The sequence below is a fragment of the Lissotriton helveticus genome, chromosome 12 (assembly GCF_964261635.1).
Source record: "Lissotriton helveticus chromosome 12, aLisHel1.1, whole genome shotgun sequence".
In the NCBI taxonomy this organism is placed as follows: domain Eukaryota; kingdom Metazoa; phylum Chordata; class Amphibia; order Caudata; family Salamandridae; genus Lissotriton; species Lissotriton helveticus.
Window position 1 is genome coordinate 877,025,635 of NC_136073.1, and position 23,230 is coordinate 877,048,864.

At 47.3% G+C, this 23,230-nt stretch overlaps 1 protein-coding gene across 1 annotated transcript in view; it reads left to right on the forward strand.

Moving 5' to 3' along the window:
• Positions 1-23,230, forward strand: part of LOC144797683 (thialysine N-epsilon-acetyltransferase-like) — a 124,220-nt gene that overhangs the window by 73,758 nt on the left and 27,232 nt on the right. Inside the window, exon 4 of the mRNA XM_078668407.1 lies at positions 7,017-7,118. Coding sequence (XP_078524533.1) covers positions 7,017-7,118 — 102 coding nt within the window. The remainder of the gene's footprint in view (positions 1-7,016; positions 7,119-23,230) is intronic.

The window sequence follows — 23,230 nt, forward strand, 5'->3', positions numbered from 1 at the left end:
CCAGTTCAGTTTGGCTAAGGCAGGTTCAAACTCCTCCAGCGTTACTTTGAACCACTTTCTTCCCGTCCTCTCCATCCTACAGACCGGGGTTACCATAGGAGGGAAGCTAAGATTAAAAGGAATAATAAAGTGGTCCGACCAGGTCACGGGGAGAGGAGTCAATGTGGAGAGAGAGGGGAGATTAGAAAAAATAAGGTCCAGCGTGTGACCGGCCGTGTGTGTAGGGCCAATGACTTTCTGACAGAGATTCATGCCCTCCATTGTATCCAACAAGGAGCACGCCTTTGCGCACTTACTATCATCGGCGTGTACATTAAAATCCCCCAGGACAATGAAGTGAGGGTGTTTCAGGGAAAGGTCAGCTGAGATCGTTAGGAGATCTGTCATATGGATGGGAGGGGTGCTGGGAGGGTTGTAAATGAGTACCCCTGCACAGATCAAACGAGCTGCCTCCGAGATGCTAAAATACATTGCTTCTATGGGTCCCAAATTGTCTAATTTTCTAGAAGCTATTTTCCAGTGGGATCTGAGAATAATAGCTATTCCCCCCCCCCTGCTTTAGGGCCAGGTCTATTCAGTCCCACGAATTGATAATCAGAAGGGGCTGCAAGGGCAATGTCTGGATGTGAAACGTCTTTGGTCCACGTTTCAGTGAGAAACATCAGGTCCCAGGCGTTAGTAGTAAGAGAAAGCCAAATGTCGCTAGCATGCTTAGGTAAGGAGCGGCAATTGATTAAACAGGCCTTTACAGCCAGAGGCAGTGGAGTGGGAGAGCTACTCTTGCTGGCGTCCCCACCGTTATACCTAGGAGTTACGGCGAGGGAAAATTGACAGGTAGGGCATGTGTACCGTTGTTTAGCCAGCGCTGGGTTATACCTTATGTGATTGTCGCTTGAAAGGGGTCTGAGTTCCAAGAGGCTTTCTCTGGACCAGCTGCGGCGTTCTGCCAGGTCGGTTTGGGGTTAGGGGTAGTACATCGTTTCTGGTGGAGCCATACAGCTGTTTAAGACGATTGTAAGGCAGGGCTGGGCCAGAGAGTATTTTGTAATTTGCAGGCTCCTGTAGCACTTTTGCAGCAATGATTGTGGGGTAACGGTGGTGCGCGTAGCAGTTTCTGTGGGAGTCAAATACCAATCATAGGGATTCTTAAAGGGATGTACGTCATGACAATGCAGGCTTTTACACCACGCTGCCATTACGACACATCCATTACAACGCAAGTCGTTACAACGACTTGCGCTGTAGTGCGGGATTTTGGAATAGTATGATTGACTATTCCAACTCCAGCCTACGCAACATTGGCAAATACCAATCATAGGGATTCTTAAAGGGATGTACGTCATGACAATGCGGGCTTTTACACCACGCTGCCATTACGACGCATCCATTACAACGCAAGTCGTTACAACGACTTGCGCTGTAGGCGCGGGATTTTGGAATAGTATGATTGACTATTCCAACTCCAGCCTACGCAACAGTAGGGAATGTGTTGGAATAGTAAATCTACTGTTCCTTAGTATCTAGCGCCATCCAGCGCAAGTTGTTGTAATGACTTGCGTTGTGATGGCAGCGAGGTGTAAATCCCGTGTTGTCATGGCTGTCTACCTTCTTAAAGTACAGGAATATGAGCTGAGTTTCGCTAAGGACTTTGTTGTGATCAAGAATGAATGTCATCCAACCTTCAGGGGAGAATTCCCTACCCAGGCGTGTCAGTCGTGTGAGTCTAGATAGGTTCGGAGTGGGAACTGATTGTATAACTTTAATAGGGGTTCATTAGCGGCAGGAGACCATACCTCTGAATTAGTTCCATAGCCTTAAGTATTGTATAATGGAGGATTGCAGTAATTCCTCCTCCGGAGAAGGGCAGAAGACAGCTCGAAGGCCTAAAAAAGTGGAGGGATGCTGACATCACGACAGGAAGTGACGTCACGAAAGGTGGCTTGCACCATCAGGCTCATTGCCTCCCTTCGCTCACCCCTTAGATGCGATTGCATCAGAGAAGCCAGCGCGTGAGCAGCGTGCTGAATGGGCTCCGATCTCGCCCCAGAGAGGCCAAAGAGTGAATGTGTGGCTCCATTTGCTCCAGTTATTGAGCTCCCAGTAAAATAAGTGGGGGGACGCCGTCCACCCGGGTGGTACCCCGTCTCAAGCCCTGAGCATATCCAACTATCTGATGGGAGAAGGCCAAATTCTTCTCCAAGCACCAGGTACATTTTGAGGGTGCCACACCGAACACCTGATCTTCATATTTCCTTACCTTTTTTCGACAAGTCCCAATAAAAGTTTTTTGGGGCTATGCACAACACTGTGTTGTACTACAATAGGGGCCTGCTACGTAGAAATGGGCTAATGCCTATGCGTTTGTTCGAAGCCTGCTAAGCCACGTGGTTGCATAGAGAATTGGATCCTGAGCTAAGGTCAGGTGTGAGGGCGACAGGTAGGCTGCGTGGAACATATTTGAACCTCCCAAGATATGTTGTTCCATTGGGACCCAAGCTGGGGCATCTTTTAGGTCATCAAAGAAGGATGACAATGGCAACAAGTGAAAGCCAACCTACATGAAGTCATGCAGTAGATGACAGCATTATCTGCCCACAGGTTGCTGACTGTCTGAGTCAGCCGGAGAGGCAAGAAAAGTCATTGATAATGTACATTATTTTCCCAATCAAGAAATCAAGATGAGACAATAGATCCAGGATGATGTCCGCGAGTGATGGTTTTATCTTTCCATCACTGTTCAAATGAGACTTATTGCTGTGGATAAAGGCTCAAGGGCCAGGAGGAAAAGAAGTGTGGGGGAGTGGAAGGGGTGGGTAGAAGAGCCCTGTTGGGTACCTTGGTGAATTTTGAAAGTATTAGGTAAAAAGGCCCCACAATTGACATCAATCATGGAGGAGTCTTATTGAAGGCATACTTCACCTATGAATTAATCACCCAAGCCTGTATTTGATGTCACCTAGAAGATGGCCATTCCACATGGTCTAAAGCCTTCTCAGCATCCAAGAATAAGAAGCATTTTTCCTCAGAGTCATCACACTCCAGAGGATATGAGGCAGAGTCCGAAGATGATTGTGAGAGCAAAGTCCTGGTACAAATTCCACCTGTGACTTTTGGATTAATTGATGGATGATGTAACTCAGCTAGGTCGCCAGAATTTTGGTGGTGATTTTGAGGTCAACAAACAACGAGAAAGGAGCTCATGTTTATATACCCATTGGCCCTCGCCATCCGTTCCAAGGTTTAAGAACCTTAAATGGGAGCTGCGTCCAATTAGGATGGCCACTCTGCCTTTCTTAGAGGAGCTGCAGGAGGGGGATGATGCACACTTTGTCCCTACTTGTCTGTTTCTTCTTATGACGGTGCCTACCCGGTCCCCTTTCAGTTTCTGGGACTCCTCCAGGGACAGGTGCGTTTCCTGGATGAGGGCAATGTCAACATGTTTTGTGTGTGTAAATAGTGCAGGATCATGTTATGTTTAACACACTATCACAAACCATTAACATTTAGGGTTATTATTAGTGACAGGCGTTTTGATATCGCACTACTTTATTTATTGGAGAGTCTCTGAGATCAGATTAAATTTCTGAGAGGGTAAGAGCCTTGAGGAGCCCGGGACATCAGAGGTCTTGTCCCTAGAGACGGTAATTTTGTGTTCAAGAGGGACTGTGGTTAGGGGTTGTTCTCTTTACAGGGATGAGGAAGGGAGTGCAGACCCTATTAGGGGGAGCGATGGGTCGACAGTTACCCCGGGTGGGTAACTCCGCTCCACCAGCGAGTTTACAGAGTTTTGCCCGCGCAAGACGTACAACGTAGGGGTTTCAAATAGGCAAGGACGGCGAGGGTGAGGTAGGAGAGCGTCCATGGCGAGGAGGAGGCAGCCACTGCAGGTAAGTGCCTTTTATTCTTAATTATAATTAATTAGAGATCGCGCGGGGCGGGGTTCCACAGAGTTTTTTCCAACTCCATGGAACTCCACGTAGAGGCACTACGCCTACCGCCCAGGTAAGTGGAGTGAAGAAAACCTTTGAATCTTTAACTCCTGCGCTGATTGGAAACAACTAACGCCCCCCACCCAATAAGGAGACGGGACATGATCTGTGAGAAAGGAGCAAGCCCACTTACAGTGTCCATGCCCTTGGTAATTAGTGGTGGAGTCTGCAAAAAAATGTTGATGATAAGATATAGTCAGGGCCACTGGAATTATGTTTCAGGAAAGGACCTAATTATGTAGCAGGATTGAGTAAATTATGCGGTAAGAAAATTATTTGGCATAATGCAGCACATTTTGTAATGCTATTACTTCATTAATTCAACATTTTTAAACTTAATAACACTATGTAGGCATTACTTGCACCCTATTAGTACCAGTTTAGCATTCATTAATAGCAATATACTACAGCGTCCAGTCCAGCATTGCAAAGGGTATTCCACTTTGCTGCAACATGCCTCATTGAAGTTTTAGTATCTTTTGAACCGTTTGAGCTAGAAACAAAACATATTTTGTTAAAATCTGCAGATTATGCAGCTGATGATGGATTATGTGGCAAAGGCTGCAAATCTGTAACTATGCAAAAATTGGCGCGGCCGCACAATCGGATAATATGAGTGGCCCTGGATATAGTATCTATACATGATGTAAAGTATTACATTCCATAGTGTAGGATAGTGATATGGGTGCTGGATCCCAGGCCATCTACCATATGTTGGAACCCCCAATATCCCTGACCAATGCTAAACCAAGCCCCCCTGGAGTCCCAGGGGCTAGAACAAGGGAAGCACAAAGGCTGGGAGTGGGGTATGTGTGGTGTGTGGTTGTAGAAAACAGATTGTTTTCATACGATACTGGTCCCATGCGTCTGATTGCTTCTAGACCTCTTCTTTCTCGTGTAACATTCCCTCTGTTGCCTGTTTAGGGGGCGATCTGGATTTACCTCGGTCTCTGTCTATATGGAAGGACTCCACCACCCTATAAAGGCCTTCTCAATCAGATTCTTGATGTGTTGGACCGGGTGCTTGCAACTTTAATGGATAGGGAGTCTGTCTCCCAGTAGTTGTATCGGTGGAAATGTGTACCGATAACCCCGGGAAATATCAGTATCCATGTTGGAGTCATCGAGTGCATCCAGATAAGGTTCTAAGTCCTAAGGCTCAAAGAAATGTTTGGTCTTCCTGTGTATTGTTACTATCATACCTGCAGGAGCCAACAAGCCATATTTAATATCCCAGGGCACTAGCTGTGGTTGAAACACAAGGAATATTTTACGTTTGATGGCAGCTGAATAGTCCACCAAGAAAGATATGCGCAACCCCCCAAAAAGTTAAACGGGCCTGAAGAACATTTAATTGTCTGTAAAGTGGTTTGCTGGTGGCATAGTGAGCAATCTATGATCGGGCATGGAGAGTTCATCTGGGTTGTGGGGTGCTCCAGTGCCTCCCTGAAGTGGAAATCCAAGAAGTTTGGGAAGCATATCCTGCAGAAAGGTCATCATGTTGTCTGCTTCCTCAGGGACTCTATAAATACAAAAGTTGACACGCCGTGCCCTGTTTTCTAGATCTGTAACCATGTGCTGTAGAAAGTCGATGTCTCTGCCCCAGGGTGGCATGCTCTGGTTTTGGATTTGAATCTGGCCCATTCTCTGGTCCACAGTATCGAGGCATGGACTGGAAGGTGGATACTTCCTGTCTCCTTTGCTTTATCTTTGCTGTGAGGCCTCTCATCTTGCTGTCCACAACAGATAAGGTTGAATCCAAATCTGTTGTTTCCTTAAGTAGAGTGTCTATGTCGGGTCTGAGGGGTTCATTATATCTCAAATCTGAGTGGGTCTGACTGGTCACTGCTTTAGAGAACAGCAGTTGTCTGGCTGCCTCTTTGTAGAACATTATGGAGAAATGGAGTATTATTTGGTCATATTAAGATATCAGACCAGCTCAGTCTCCAGATAGGCCTTAGGATTTTGGGCGCTTGTGACTCTGTGACAGCGGGTTTAGGGCAATCTGTCTCGCAGCTATACATGTGCTCCCCTCCTATAACCCACAGGGAGGAGTCAGTCTGTCTTCGCAACTGGTGATCAACACAGCAGGTACTCGCTTAATCTAGGGTACAAGGATAGAAAATGTCAAGGTCTGTTCAGAGTGTAGTCCCGCAGGAAATTTGGGGGTCCACCCGATGTCTTCCTTCAAGCCCCACTGACGATGGGCCACAGTTGAGTATGTTCCCCCTGGGGAGAGTTCTAGGGTCTCTCTTAGCAACAGGTGCACTGGCGCCTTAAGAATGAGGTTTACATTAACATATCCCAGTATCTGGGCTGCTAAGGCCCCAATCCTGCAACTTTATTGTGGCGTGCAGCTCCCTTAAGATCCAGGGAAGTTCGAGGAGGAGAGATCCAATCCCCTGCATCCTCTGGTATCATCTTTGTTTAAGACTGTCCCCAGAAGCCTGGCCGGCCATGTACGAAGGTGGACTCTGCTCATTCTAAAGCGAATGCGTCTGATTTCTAGTGAGTCTGAGTGGTAAAGTGTCTCTTGGTATCTCTTGATGTGGCTTCCAACCCACCGGCACCAGCACTAGACCTTAGGGGCACCCAGAGAGAAGACAGGCTGTCTACGCTCTGCTGCAGAGGTATCAGAGTCCCTGGGTGCCCTGGTCAATCCCTGGAGACGGGGGCAGTTCTAGGATTTTTGGAGCCCCAGGCAGAAAGGGAATGTGGGAGCCCCTCTAATTTGCACGACGTGAGCCATTGAGGGCCAGAATTTGACATGAGCTTCTGGAATTTTTAGTTTGATGGGTTTCATTTACCTACTGCTACCTAGTGTTGTTAGCCAACTTAATTTTTCGTGCTTGGACGTGAGGACAGATAAAGTTAAAAGGAAAAGTCCCATAATTCAGAGGGCTGCTGACTAGAAAGACAGGAAGGCCTTAGCGACATAGGCCCGTTTGTCAGTTATGATCTTTGTTTACGCTTGCAGCTGCTTCCCAATGTTACAAATAACAACTAACTCGTGTGCCTCTCTTTCAGGGTTCACTGTAGTCGGGTATGCCCTGTATTTCATCGTCTACAGCACCTGGGAGGGCCCATTCCTGCACCTGGAAGATCTCTACGTCATGCAAGAGTTTAGAGGTAGGAAACCCAAAGTTGAAGTATCCAGAGAAAGGCTGTGGGGTGTCTAAGAAGTACATGATCCTCTTTAAGATCTTAGGAGTTGAATAATGTACAGATGATCATTCTCACATCTGGAGGAGATGTAAAAGAGTGGTTAAGCATCCAGCTGTGGAACCTGCAGAATAGAATTCTGATATTGGCCTGACCACACTCTCCGCTCCTGGGTCAAATCATTTTGCCCTTCTCTGTTCCTCAGTTTCCTAAACATGCCAACATTTGAATCACTTTGAAAATTGATTAGTGCTCATGTTAAGCTTGTTTGAAAAGATTTGTGCCTGGTCAGATTAGACATCTGCATTCTAATTAATAAAAAGTTGTCTACTCACTTCAATTCTTTTAATAATGATCTCGGCACGTGCCTTTTCAACAAAACTAAATTGAAAATATGTGTTAAGGCGTGCAGCTTCAAAACATTGTAACTCTCATCCAGTCTGACTGTTCGTTGAATAACCCCAGCGGGTGGATTGCATCTTGGTCGTGATGACAGTGGGCCTGATTATGAGTTCGGCTGATGCAGAACCGTACGCCAGTTGCCGCTGGACGTACGCTTTCCTTGGACCACCCAGTACAGCACCCCACCTGGCCCGTTGTTCCCTGACTGCGCTCTGCCATGCAGTCAGATTGGCATTTCACTGCCTTCTGGGTCGCTGTGTAGAGTATTTCTCTTTGGGCGGGTCAGCACCACATGCTTTGGTGCTGGTTGTGGGCGGTCGGAGCGAACAGATGGGTAGAAGCTCGATCCTTTTAAGGTCCCACGTACCAGGCAGCTTTTAGCTGTCTGTTTGCAAAAGACCTCTTGTAGACAATGTGAAACACTTACAGTGGGCTTACAGCCGGCCCGTTGCTTACCATTGTCATTATCATTTGCCTGCTTCGTAGCCAACGTCTTGCCTTCCTCTTCTTGTGCTTATACCGCATCTGGGGACAAACAAGAAGCAGGAGAAAACCCGTTAACCCAGTTGAGACCGGGTTATAATTGTAACAAAGAAACAACGTCTCAACAGGAATATCATGTGGAAGGACTGTTTAAAAGCGAGAGTAAATCACATAGCACAGAGAAAGAACAAGGGAGGGATGTACGTTGTTACAACGCAGGTTGTAACAACGCATACCTTTATCACGCGGCCGCTACAACGCAAGTCGTTACCATGACTTGCGTTGGAGGGCGCGGATTTAGGATTTTTATAATTTTATATTCCAACACCAGTCCCCGTGGATACTAGGGAAGGTGTTGGAATATAAATTTATAAAATTCCTTATCCCACAGCGCCCTCCAGCGCAAGTCGTGGTAACGACTTGCGTTGTAACGGCCGCGTGGTAAAGGTACCGCGTTGTAAAAAATTTGTCCACAAGGGAGACCAATGGAGAGTAGAAGGTTGTTATGTGCATATAGGAGCACATCTGGAGCAAAGCCTCTTTATCTTCTTTATGATTGGGTGACTTGTTTTCCTAAATTACTCACATTCAGTGAACTACTTTTTTTAGGTTTCGCCTACAAGACAGAGCAAGCTGTCTGGTTGCAAAAGAACTATTTTGAACTGGGTTTACAGCCCAGCTATTACTTACCATTGGTCGGCTTTACTGTCACTCTCATTTGCCTGCAGCTTATTCGATGGCTTGCCTTCCTATTTTTGTGTTTATCCCTCCCCTGGAGCATGGCCTCTTTACAGTGCTGTTAATTGGCTAACTTGTATTGTTTCATTGCTCACTTTTGGAAACCTATTTTCCTTGTGCTTTTTTTATGCTCTACTTCACAAGAGATCGATAGATAAATTCTTTACTGTGCGATTATTTAAAATCATTACAGTAAAAGCCACGGATGCATGTTTATATATAAACCGCATGACAAAAACTTACATGGACCTAATGAGAGGCTTAAAACCTAATCAAGTTAGAGATCGCAAACATTTAAAAAAAGTTATTAAAAATCCCTGTACATTTTTAATAATACATAAATATAAAGTGCTACATATAAAAAATACTTGAAAGGATCTCAAGTGAGATCTTTGCCCCTAAATGAGCTACTGACCCCATAAAAGAACATGTGATCTGGCCGAGGAGGCACTTGTCAATGCTCAATACATATAAACGTGCCCCATCACAGAGCATGTGGTCTATTCAAAAAAACACTTAACCATGCTCAATATATCTAAACAAGGTCCAAATTAAAGTGCAACTACTTAAAAGTTTCTCAAAAGCATGGAGAGCTAGTTTTGTCGTAATTAGTCGTTCTGTGGAGCAAAGGCATGTGGGTCCCACTAAAAGAATTGAGCATTTAGAGTTTTTGGTGCTTTTAGCGGTTTATTGAGGGTGCAACATCTGGTGCATGAGTGGGTAATGCCAGGGTCACTTTCAGGAACTTCAGGAATCGTGCTGCCAGCTGTGAGGACTCACTTCTCAGGCATGCTTCAACAGCTGCCGGGCAGGTTCTAATGTTTAGAGCAAGCCTTATTGGGCGCAGCCAGAATATTCTTAAGTGGAGCAGCTTTTCACAGATGCAAAGGATATGGATTAGTGATTCCTCCTGCTTTGCCCTAAAGCGGCATCGTCTATCATGCTCATCAAAGTTCCTCCGGCTATACCCGTTCAATTTCAACGGAATTAGCCCCAATCATCAGATCCTGCTTGAAGGCCAAACAGGAGGGCAGAATAAGGAAAGTCTGCAGGGCTCCTGGCTTGTGCAATAAGAAGGCCCATCTGCCCTGGGCACATTTCTTGATGGTCAGAGTGTCCTGTTCCCTTCAGATGAATTTTGCCTGTTTGGTTATCAGTCTGGAGGCTATTGGCGCTGGGAGACCACTTGACCAAATCTTTGCAAAAGGCCCATTCCAGTGAATTTACAGCTGTCTGCTGCACATGAATGTGGGTTGAAATGCTGCCCCTATGATCCAGCCATACTCCCAGGTATTTATATGCTTCCACAACTTCAACAGGGCTCTCCTCAATGGTCCAGGCCCCTCTTTTTTCAGTTTAGAGTAAATTACTTGAACTATTTGTTTTGTTTAATTTACCTTCAAGATGTTCATTTTACAATAGGCTGCAAGTGCATCGAAGAGTATCTGCAGCCCAAAAGGCGTCAATTGAGGAGCACTGTATTGTCTGCCCATTGCAATGATTGAACTTTGATGTCTGCCATTTTTGGTGGACAAGCCTTCACCGCCTCCGGGTGGATTAGCAGGTCGGCCAGATACAGGTTAAACAATAATGGTGCCAATATACATCCTTTTTTTAGGTCCTTATCAGACCTTTATTTTGACCCACTGGTCGGAATAGTGCGCGGTGATGGATTTTAGTAGGTTAGTGGGGATGGCGCAGGCATTCAGTTTTGACCAAAGCCTTGATCTTGAAACCCTATCGAAAGCTGTTTGGAAGTCTATACACCCAACGTAGAGTGACTTACCCTTTGTGGCTTCAATTGCTTTGCTCATGTGGGACAGGCAATGAGATTATCCTCAATATGACCGCCCTTTTGGAAAGCTGTTGGACAGATCCGGATTAGATTGTTGCCCTCTGTCCAGGATTGCAGCTTCCTGTTTAAAAAGCTAGTAAAGCACCTCCCTTCTGTGTCAAGGAGCGCAATTAGACTGTAATTCCAAGGGCATGACCGAGATCCATTTTTTTGTGTAACTGTACCAGTAATGACCCCCACATACCCATGACCGGGAGATAGTTAACCTCAAGACACATTGCTGGAATAAAGGGGCCATAACCTAGGCCCGTCTGGGTGGGGCCTATTTCTATACTGCTGTCGGGATACCACTCAGGCCAGGGGCGCCACATGAGCGTATTACCTTCATGGCCGTCATCACTTGAGCTGGGCTTATTGATGCCAGGTCATCAATTACTGGAATTGTTGGTATTATGGTATTGGAAGCTGGCTGATGATCTGGTCGGGTGCCTTGCTCTCATTTGGGTCTTCCACTTGTTCTCTATACCCACTTGTGATATACGATTCCCACTAAGTGGGGGAGACATTCCCACCCGTCGCCTGGGGCTTTGAAGCTAGGCTTTTATTAACCCCTTGCATGCTTATGACGAGCTCAGCACGTCATGAGGCACAGTGGAGCTGTGCTCATGACGAGTTGAACTCATCATAACTGCCACGGCCGGCCCACGCGGGGCTAATTCCCCACCTGTGCAGGCGTTCTATGGGAGTGGGCGGAGTCGTGACGAACTCAGCTCGTCATGAGCACAGCTCCACTGTGCAGCATGACGAGCTGGGCTCATCACGAGCGCCGCGCGCAGCCCCACCCCCGCGTTGAAGGGGTTAATCCACCTCCAGAATTTCCTTTGATCCTTTGATTTTATAATCATATTCAGACCATTCAGTGGGTTCCTCCTCCTTTCGTTAAGTGTAGAGGTCTCTTCTGTATTTTAGCCTTATCGTGGTAACCTGGAGTCGCAAGCGGATAAATACAACCTACGATGATATATGGCATTGGCCTTGTTCACCCGCTGCTGGTCAGAACTATTTTCAAAATTATATAGTCCCCCTTCCCTATGTTGAGCACCATTGTTGTTACCAATAAATCTTTCTTTACATAGATTGACACCCCACCTGACGTGTGCCCCCTAACCTGAGAGACCATTGCGGGGGATTCAAATAGTGTGAAATTCAGCCGGGGAAGAGATAAGTGCCCATGTTTCTTGGAGTGCGATAATGTCATGACTCCCCAATTCTTTGATGGTTTCATGTTTAACTGTTGAGTTAATTAGACCTCTTTTATTCAACGAGCTCATTTTCAGGCAGGGCCCCTTTTCTGGTTTGTAGTTTTCTGGGGCCCTGAGCTAGGAGCGGGATTTTAATGCACTTGGTAGCTACGCCCAATCCTTTGGTGCTGTTTGGGCTATACAATGGCAACCTGCACCAGATCTGCTTGCTGTAATTGTAGGTGTCTCTTCTATAATTTCCAGTGGTTGACTTCTCCTTGTGATGCCCCTTAGAACTGAACCAGTGGCAGATGTATACCTATTTTGTGGTTTGCTCTCATGACCTATCGCTTTCATTGTGAGTGCATCTGACTTCAGGAAGTAAGCGGGGTATTGCTTACCACGGTATCAACTAGTTTTATGCCCCATTGTTCGAACGGCATCTTATTTACTAGAGTTGGGCTATTGAAAATTATTTCAGTGCGCTCACTAATCTCCCATTCCCTGGTGGCAGCAAGGCCACTCACTCCTCTATATCAGCAGAGCAAATTTGTTTCAGGCCTAGGATATTTGCCCACAGTGGCATAACGAAATTTGAGGGGGCCTCGAGGGCTCCCCCCCCCCCTCCCCCCCGGCGGCCCACCACCTACCACTTTGCCTTACCAACTAGAAATCTAGTATATTTTAATTTGAAACCTCCAACATTTAAATTAAATTCCACATTGTCTTTCTCTAAGTTCTAATGAGAAAGTGGGAACACTCTTAACATACAAGTTATGCCATTTGTAACAATACTATCAAAAGCAGATTATTTAACTGAGGTAGCAATCAGAACAATGCAGGCTCGAGCCTCCATCCATGCCCCGCAGTCCAGGGGAGATTAATGCGTATTCGCTGTTTTTATATGTAGCTCATATGAGCTATAGTCTATTCAGGTACAAATTCATTTTTCGGTCTCACATGGCGTTGCAGCGCATGTGCTGCTCGCCTCGCGAGATTTATTGTTCAGGAGTAGTTTAAGAAAACGACTTTAAGCCCTGCCCCTCATTTCCATTGGCTCGCATCACCGTTTATGCTAAACGGTGGCCTGCCATTGGAAATGAGCTATCTAGGTTGCCTCCCTCTGGTGTTTTGGACCGGCCCGTCCGGATTGCCTGCTTCACGGCTGTCGTGAAGACTTAGTTTATTTAACAAACAGATAGGAAAAGTCTTCAAGACAGCTGTGAAGCAGGCACGGAGCTCAGAGGCACACGGGGTCACGGGGAGGACAAGGGATTCCGGCAGACTCTGGGCTTGCACCCGATCCAGGTACTGCAGCAAACTCGCTCTTCCATCAGTGTAATTGCCTCTGCTACCATGTGCAGTTGAGGGAAAGGCTTGATAGTGTGAGAGGTGCCTTCGGAAGTAACGTCTGTGCCTTCAGCACTGATGTCCATGTATGTGTCTACTAAGAGAGGCTGAGTTGAGCCTTCTTGGGTTGTGAGATCTCTTGGTTGAAAGTTTGTCCAAAGACGTGGCCCCGTGTCTCCCCATGTCCCAGTTTCACGAACGTCTCCTCTGCAGTCTGTGATCAGGCTTTGAAAAGAGACATCACTTGTACTGTGCCCACATTATACATTCTTTAGATTAGATCTGCTTCCATCTTTCTTTCTTTGATCCCCTGCTCAACCCCTTCAGGTGTCCAGACCTCCCACTCCATGTTGAATGCAGAGTGGACTGTCTGGGGAGGAGTGGAAGAGCCGAATCCACCTACCGCAGATGGAAGATGCAGCTGGACGCCAAGATGTGTTCTATCTGAAGCTCTTATGTAGAACAATACTGTGCACGATTGACCAGGCACACATCTTATTTTGGAACAATGTTTGCTTCACAAACCTTTAAACAACTTCTGCTCATTCGCAAAATATACACTAGAACTTTACTAGGGTTGTAGGACAGGGAAAGGTTGCTTAAAATTTTATATTTTTAAAGGAAATACAGCCCCAAATTTGAAACCATTCAAACGGTAGGAGGTGCAACTGAATGTAACACGGTTTGGAACTAGGTTACAATATTGGTACCAGAGAAGTAATCAAAGCATGATTGGATAAACGTTAAGCCAGAGTTTGGGGTCTCTCAGGGGCAGATCTGGAATGTGGTCCAAGGTGAGGTATAGCAGTGACGTCTGCTGCCGGGTCACAGGGGAAGGGATGGGGACATAGTTTGCTGGGATGCCCTGTTCCTCATGATGGCCAATTGGCGACACCAGGAGGAACAGTGAAGAATGTGACTGAATATAATCATTAACTGGTCAAATTGGAAGAGAAAGTATAAACATATGCTTAGTAAGTTGCAGGTCACATAATTAGGACGGGTTTTCCATATTTATAAGTGAACTGAGTTGAACACAGCAAAACTGAGTTGAAAAATGTAGTTCCACTGGACAGAAATGAGAAGGGAAACCTAGCGTGTGCTCAGAGGTCCATGTGTACAAGGGAACAGAAATCCAGAAATCTTTATTTTTAAAATCATTTTCATTACCATTTTCAAATAACAGGCTACTACCGTGCAAATTGTAATAACACAGATGAACACGTATTTTTCACCCACAAAAAATGTAGAATTTTATATAGCGCGAACTAGACCCAAGAAACTGGGTTAAGTGATTTGCCCAGAATCACAGGATGTTGAGCGTCGTTGCCTAGACTTGTACCACATTCCCCAGGTCCGACGTCGAGCGCCCTAGCCCTGAGGCTACATCCTCTCCCCAGAATACAGCGCCAACACAACAGGAGTACAGCATCTGATAGTGGTGAAGGCAACATTTTTATTTTCTCCGATATAAGGGACTATGAAGACTACTGACTTAAAAGCTTAACACCTTCAATGCTAAGGCAATTCCCGCTGGGTGCTGAACATCTTTAAGTCCCATTGTTCTTGTCAAGGTCGCTCGTCATAAGCAAAGCTCCAGTGTACTGCATGACGAGCTGAGCTCATCATGAGCATGGAAGGGGTTAAGGTGCCGTAAATTGTCATTTGTAAAAAAGGACAACTGTTCGTTAAGATAACGGGGAGCCCCCCCCACCCCACCTAAAATCTCAACATTGTATTGGGCTATATCCAAGTCTGGAAAAGGGGGGTGCAGATAAACAGTGCCACGTCCTGAAGGGGCAGAATGTAAGTGCTAGTGAGTGTCGCACTGTGTCATAGAAGTCTAGTCTGTGCCATTCCTGCATCGGGTGTGTTTGTGCTCATCACAGAAGTGTGCCCCATTCAGCTGGGCTCTCCAAGTGCCTCGTCCGAATTTTGGGAAGGTACAGCCGAGGCCACTTACATCTTGGTGGCTTCAGGTATGTGAAGGTCTGACCTACCATACACTTTGTGACCCTAAGATGTATTTTTCAGGAGATGAAAGAACAGACTTCTGATGATGGGGGTAACTCTCTTCTATTCCCCCCCCCCCTCCCCTCCCCTCCCCCCATTGACTCGACCTGTCTAATGGGCCTCTGTTGGAAGTTACACACAAGCAGATTTATTCCAGATGCAAAGCTTGTGGGCAGTTTCAGGGACAGAGCAACCTCGCAGAGGGAGCACTGAACTACCCCACGCCCAGCTTGGGTGTATCTCCCGCCCCAACTAAATCCTAGATGACCTTTCACCCGCGCTCACAGCTGCACTCGCCTCTCTTCTCACCTCTTTTCTCTGACCCTGCATTCATAGAAACTCCCTGTATATCAAGGGGTTCGTGCACACATTCTTGGAAATGCTTCTCAATTAAGGGCCCTTTTCTGAACCCCTTGCACTTGGAGCTGGTTGTTGCTTTTATCCCCTGAGTAAAATCGGCCTGGTCACAGCAGAACCCCCTCCTTGCTCACTACAACACGTCCAGGTAAAGACACCAAGTAATCTGATGAGACACAACCCTCGCTCGCAGCAATTAGTTCAACCCGTTTAAAAAACTTCGGGCTCTGTGAGAACCTACTGTGCGTCGTTTAAGAGAAATGTGAAAGCCACCTGTTCGATCTCATTGAATACACTCATTTTAGGTCCCTTGCATGTGCCCCGTCTGTCTTTAATGCTTTCAGAATTCTAAATCCTGTATACCTTCAATGGTATTTCCGATGGTGTATGAAGTGTGTCACTGCCCATGTCATACACTCACTCCGTGTCTCCCACTGTGGGGAAGGCTGGTATGAGAGGGTCATCATGTTGGGTGAACAGAGGCTGCAGAGGCTGAAAAGGCAGTTTACAGTGAAAAGCAAATTATTAACAAGCGCCTGCTGCCTCGGATTCAGCTTTCCAGGGGGGCCGTGAGCTGCTGCGGCCTCGCGCAAGAAAGTCATTGTCCACAGCTTCTTAGTCAGCAAGAAAGGCCACTTTATTAAGACAGGTGTAAACACATCAAACAATCTTGTTTATTCATTTAATTAATTATTAAATCAAACAGCTCTCAGCCTAACAGAACCTTCCTACCCAACTGATAAACCCCCCACCAAGTTAACCCTAAACAAGCCAGAAGCCCCTAACTCTTATGTATACCCCTTCCTTTCCTACAACTGCCTTTTGAGGATGGACCAACCCGCTCCAGGCTGCCCACCCCCCGCTAAAAATCCGCCTGCAAAGAAAACAACCTGTCTTACAGTGGCAAAAATAAACAAGCATTTACAATGCAATAGGTCTCGGGATAATTAAGTTTGAGTTTTTGGCATTGCTAAATATTGCAACACCAACTGCAACAAAAGTCTATAATTGTGTAGTTGTGTGTGTGTGTAGTTGTGTGTGTGTAGTTGTGTGTGTGTGTAGTTGTGTGTGTGTGTAGTTGTGTGTGTGTAGTTGTGTGTGTGTAGTTGTGAGTGTGTAGTTGTGTGTGTGTAGTTGTGTGTGTGTGTGTAGTTGTGTGTGTGTGTAGTTGTGTGTGTGTGTAGTTGTGTGTGTGTGTAGTTGTGTGTGTGTGTAGTTGTGTGTGTGTAGTTGTGTGTGTATGTAGTTGTGTGTGTGTGTAGTTGTGTGTGTGTGGTTGTGTGTGTGTGGTTGTGTGTGTGGTTGTGTGTGTGGTTGTGTGGTTGTGTGTGTGTGGTTGCGTGTGTGTGGTTGCGTGTGTGTGGTTGCGTGTGTGTGGTTGCGTGTGTGTGGTTGTGTGTGTGTGGTTGTGGGTGTGTGGTTGGTGTAGTTGTGTGTGTGTGTGGTTGTGTGTAGTGTAGTTGTGTGTAGTGTGCATGTAGTTGTGAGTGAGTGTGTGTGTAGTTGTGTGTGTGTGTGTGGTTGTGGGTGTGGTTGTGTGTGTGTGGTTGTGTTCTGAGTTACTGATTTACTGGGCGAGTAAAAATACCCCACGACCTGCTGAGTGCCAGCGTAAATCTGGCGACACCCCTCCCTCTGGTTACACGGCTGAGGAGGGGGCTTGACCACTGACACCCTTTAATGACCACAGGAGGGGAGAGGGAGACACAATTTGGGTATCTCGTTTTATTGCTCCCCGGGGCCCTGGCAGCTGTCCTGTCGGCCCCAAAAGGCGATCATTATAGACAGGTTAATCAATACCCAGCAGCTGACACTACAGCACGCAATGGGGGGGGGGGGGGGGTCGTTCTGGTGCAGAGGGGCAGCCGTGGGGCTAAAATCACACGCAGGACTGTACTTCTTACAAAAAACAAATATTTAATGCAGAACAATGACTTATCGCTGCAGCACACTGTCTTCTGCGCACTCCAGCCCGTGGCAGAGCAAGTCATGCCATGGAGAGACGTTGGGCATAATGCACTGGGTAATAACAATAGTAATAAGCGCACTAAAGCCACAAGACTTTCAGCAAGCGATATAATTAAACAGCAAAATAGCAATTATTATTGCTATGAATTCGCTCCGAAGTGTAAAAATAAAAACAGTGTTCAGATGGTGCTACCGGGTGGCGCTGCAGCAGGCCACCGGTCACTGCTCGTTTGCACAATCTGTGTTATGGGAACCGCACCTTTTAGGGGCCCCAAGAAGGGATTTAAGTGCACAAGACACCAGTGAGGTCCTTATTCAAATGTGCGCAGGAAGCTGTTCTTTCAGTGCCTTAAGTAACGTGTAAGAGGTTCGTGACACTTTGTAAAAAATTTCCTGCTACCTGCCTACATGTCCACGTGCCACTGCCAACAAGAGGACGGCAACGTCACCTCACTCACTTCAGGCTGCAGCCTGTTATTAAAGAGCCGTAAACGGGAGCCGCCTCTCCTAGGGACAGACGATTCTGGGAAAATCATTACTGCCAGCTGGGCAGTCGTTCTTTCTGTCAAGTCAGTCAATGGAGTGGTCCCACTTTTCGTCCCCATCTCACGCGTGAGGACTATATAGCATGCCTTCAATTTGGGAATTACATCAGCCGTGCAAAGTTTTTCGAAAATATGAAAGATCACGTTTTTGACCGACAGTACTAATTGGTTTACGTTTGCAAATAAAATGCTGGTTTAATCCCTATAGTCTTTTATATGTAATATCAGTGTGTACACTTCTGTGGCGATTACAGCCTGTCACTGATTTATTTAAAAGTCCTCGTCGAGCGGTGCTCGCATGTCAGGGAGTAAATGCTTCAATCACTTCACAGGTGGTTAGAGATGGAACATGGCGCACGTCAGCGCGGTAACGTCATATTCTTAAAACTGGGGGGGGACAGAGGGGAGGAGGGGGGGGCAGAGAGAGAGAGAAACGACTGCCCAACATCCCAAAACGAAACCTAGCGTGGGGGCGGGACTTCCGTCTTGTGCGCGAAGCCCGCGCCCACGGAGTTCCTGGTCAACAGCAGTGCGTGATGCGGGGCTCCCATGCCGGAGAGCCCCGCGGAGGCGACAGAACACACTGGATTGGCGGTAAGTGGGCCTTGGGGGGCGCTCGTGTGTGTGAGTGTGTGTGCGCGCGTGTGTGCGTGTATGTTCGCTCCTGTGTGTGTGTCTCTGTACAGCGGGGGGAGGGGGGAGTGTGCGCTTCCCAGGAGACAGCCAAGCCGAGCGCGGCGCGTGCCAGTCGGCGCGTGCCACTTTCAAATCGCCTCCAAGGCGATGCGCGCGGCCAGCAGTGTCTCCTGGAAAGGAGACACGGCAACAATAGGCTGTCGGCGGACACGCGCTTCCGCGCGTGCAGCCGAGACCTAAAAATAAACCCTAGCCCACCAGAATGAAGGCACTGGAAAAACAAAAAGGACCCAACGAAAACCAACGGGGAGGGTGGGTGGGACAAAACGAACCTCGCCGAACCTCCCTAGTGCGCAATGCTATCCTGCCCTGCCTGGCCCTAATTAACCCACCTGGCCCTCGCTCATCAAGACCCACCTGCCGTGGCCACTGATACTGCGCGAATTTACCCGGGGAGAGACCGGCTCGCGCACGGCTCTCCCCAGGTCTCCCCGTGGTTAATTACAGCGGAGGCCTGACCTGGCTTGGCATAAATTACTCTACTCAGCCCCAGCCCGTCCAATCAATCTATTTCCAATGCCCACCACCACCCACCTCTCTGAGACTCCACTCGACCTCGAATGAGCGGCACCGGGTAGTGGCTTGCCGTTTCTGAGTCAGACCACTGCTCCTGGTGCCTCGGTCATACTCACACCCCTGAGGCCTGGGCTGCATCTTCGGAGCCGAGCGGGCAGCAAAAGACAGGGCAAGGCAGCAGGGGGGCTACTAGTCTAGCTAGTATAATTAAATTATCCTGGCACGGCGGCCGCAAGGTCCACACCCTTCTCAGTAGTACGAGTAAGGCGCACTTTTAATTATAATGCGCATGACAACGGAAAGGCATGACTCACCAGCCCCACCCCCACCCTGAAGACCGCGGAACCGCGCAGAAGCATAGACAACTGCGCGCCGCCACGCCCACAAGACGGCAGGGCATGTGCAAGGCACCATCATTAATGAAGAGAGGCTTTGTCCTGCTTGCACCATTTAATTATGGGCACTTGGGGAGGCCGTTCGCAGTTGAGCACCATTGTATTTGTGAATATTTGAAGAGGCTTGCTTGCAGCCTACTCTGCGTCGGGTCCTGTGTTACGCCCCTGGAACTTGACCCGGTAACGGCCGAGACTCGAACCCGGTTCCCCAGATTCGAGGTCAACCGCTCTAGCCGTTAGGCCAACTCCTAACTCCTGTTTCTTTACCTCCCAGCAAACAAGATTACTTGATGGTGGAAAGTTCAAGTTCAACAATTTGTATAGCGCACTACTCACCCAGAGGGTCTCAAGGCGCTTGAGGGATGGGGGGGTATTTTACTTATCGAATATCCAAGTTTTTAGTTGCTTTCTGAAGGAGAGGTGGTTCTGTGTAAGGCGGAGGTGGGTGGGGAGAGAATTCCAAGTCTTGGCCGCTAAGAAGGAGAAGGATCTACCTCCCATGGTGGATCTCTGGATGCGCGGTATTGCGGCGAGGGCTTGATTGGACGATCGCAGTTGTCGGGTGGGGGTGTAAAAGGACAGGCGCGTGTTGAGGCATTCGGGTCCTAGGTCGTAGAGGGCTTTGTGTGCATGGGTGAGGAGACGGAACGTTATTCTCTTGTTGACGGGGAGCCAGTGGAGGTCTTTCAGGTGATCGGAAATGTGATCTTGGCGGGGGATGTCTAATATGAGTCTGGCTGAGGCGTTTTGGATGCGTTGGAGTTTTTTCTGTAGTTTAGCTGTGTTTCCGGCGTAAAGGGTGTTTTCGTAATCCAGTCGGCTAGTGACCAGTGCGTGGGTGACCGTTTTTCTTGTTTCGGTGGGGATCCAACGGAAGATTTTTTTGAGCATGCGTAGGATGTTGAAGCATGATGATGAGACGGCGTTGACTTGTCTGGTCATCGAGAGGGAGGAGTCCAGGATGAAGCCCAGGTTACGTGCGTGGTCCGTTGGTATGGGTGCGGTTCCCAGGGCCGGTGGTCACCATGAGTCGTCCCAAGCAGAGGGGGATGAGCCTAAGATGAGGACTTCCGTTTTGTCCGAGTTCAGTTTTAAACGGCTGTTCTTTATCCACTCGGCTACATCTTTCATTCCTTCGTGTAAGTTGGTTTTGGCGGTGTTTGGGTCTTTGGTGAGGGAGAGGATTAGCTGAGTGTCGTCAGCGTAGGAGATTATGTTGAGGTTGTGTTGGCGCGCGATGGATGCGAGGGGACTCATAAATACGTTGAAGAGGGTGGGACTGAGTGATGATCCTTGTGGTACGCCGCAGATGACTTCGGTGGCCTCTGATCTAAAAGGGGGGAGGCGGACTCTCTGGGTTCTTCCGGCGAGGAACGAGATGATCCAGTCCAATGCTTTTCCTTGTATTCCGACGTTGCTGAGGCATTGTATGAGGGTGCTATGACAGACTGTGTCAAAGGCTGCGGAGAGGTCAAGTAGGATGAGGGCAACTGTTTCTCCGTTGTCCAGTAGTGTTCGAATGTCGTCTGTTGCTGCGATGAGGGCGGTTTCGGTGCTATGTTTGGCTCGGAAGCCGGACTGTGAGGGGTCGAGGGATTTGTTGGATTCGAGGAAGGCGGCGATCTGACTGTTGACGGCTTTCTCAATGACTTTGGCAGGAAATGGGAGGAGCGAGATGGGGCGGTAGTTCTTAAGTTCAGTGGGGTCTGCTGTGGGTTTCTTCAGGAGGGCGCTGAGTTCGGCATGTTTCCAGCTTTCCGGGAAGGTGGCGGAGTTGAGGGAGCAGTTGATGACGTCTCGGAGATGGGGTGCGATGATGGAGTCTGCTTTGTTGAAGATGTGGTGGGGACATGGGTCGGTTGGTGATCCTGAGTGGATGGAGTTCATCAGGCGGATGGTGTCTTCAGTGGTGATTGGGTTCCATGATATTCATATTTTTTATTAGAGTTGTAGGCTGGATAGGCATCGATCACACTTGAAATCAAAAAGCTCAGGCATGAAAAGAAATATTTAACTAGGAGATGTCATCTTTTACTCACAAAAAACTTTCTATTCATTGCAATTGGTTATTTTGAGTTTGCACCGCCTGTGATTTTGCAACCATCAACAGTTTAGTTAATTTGGCCCTTGGAGAGCACTTGAGAAATTAAGACAAGCATCTCTTGATCAAGCGCAACTTGTATTGTACCTGGTAATACCAATTGCATGTAATTGAGTGGAAAACTGGTGCAAAGGCCCTGTGCGGACATAAAATAGTGCATGCACAATTTGAATCAATTTTTGCACAATAGTCATAATCATGACCCTAGAGTGATAAAGCCACAGCCAGGTACGTTTAAAGGGGTAGTGGACTGTGAGATGTTTGCATGCTCGGTTGCGGCTCAGTTTCAGCGAACGGGATACCTTGTCGCAGACCGAGAACCCGAGGGAACCAAAGTAATTATGAGGCCTCCATCCACACCATTAGTGAAATAATATCAGTGGTGTCAGTTTGCATGGACCTATATTTATTTCTCTCCCTTTTAACATAAGGGCTAATTCTAATCCCCTGCAGAGGAGCAGCCATTTGGCCTTCGTCACTCATATGATTAATTCCAAAGTTTTCCCACCGGATACTTTTCAGGTTTCTCCCTTTCCAATCATACACTCAGACCTGATGAAGACCCGCTGTTGAGGCTTAGAATGGTCCATTCCCCTCCCATTGAGGGGTCGAAACATCGACATTCTGTACAGCCTGGACTGGATAGTTGTTCTACAAAGGGTCAATTTGGATTGAAATGATTACGCTTTTTCAGTGGTTTCATACTTATGCTGTATAATAAGTATAACAGACAGGCTATTTTGTAATAAATATGATATATGTAATAGATCTTATTGATTTCTCTTTCTATGTTCAAATTTCACGCACGAGTATATTACCTGAGCACCTTTTTCACACATTTTCTTAGAGCGCACATATGTATATAATGTAATTATATGGTTGATTTTCAAATACAGAGAAAATCATATATCTAAGTGTGAAAAATGATGTGAAATTTACGTAGTTGTGTATACTCTTCCCAATGTTCAGAAGGAATACCCACGCCTATCCTCAAGTTAGATAAGCTGCGGATATATATATATAAATTAAACCAGGATAAGTTAATTGATTTGGCTTTATCCCCACTTCGTTGGTCTCTCTGTTTGGACCACTGTTGTTACCTATCAAGGATGAGGCTAGCAGTGTCAGCACCAGCCGCAGAGGCAATGCGGAAATGTCAGTGGTCGCATCTCAATGTATTCTGCACGAGAAAGTTCTTCCTTGGGCCCAGACACCAAGCCGCCACCAAATAATAGCAAGGTGCCCACCCTAGATCAGATCTTAGCCTCTACCGCTTATCTCACCATCTCAGTGAGTTGGCTTCTTGGTAAGGTTGGACGCAGACATAAGTTCCCGGATACCCTCCGACCTGTACATTCAGTCGCACTATTGTGGCTCCTCAGGCCCTCCTGGATTTTAATCTTGGAATGTCACAAATTTCCATCTGGCACACAGTGGACTTCCTCTTGCCCCACCTCCAGTCCTTCTCCGCCTCACTTT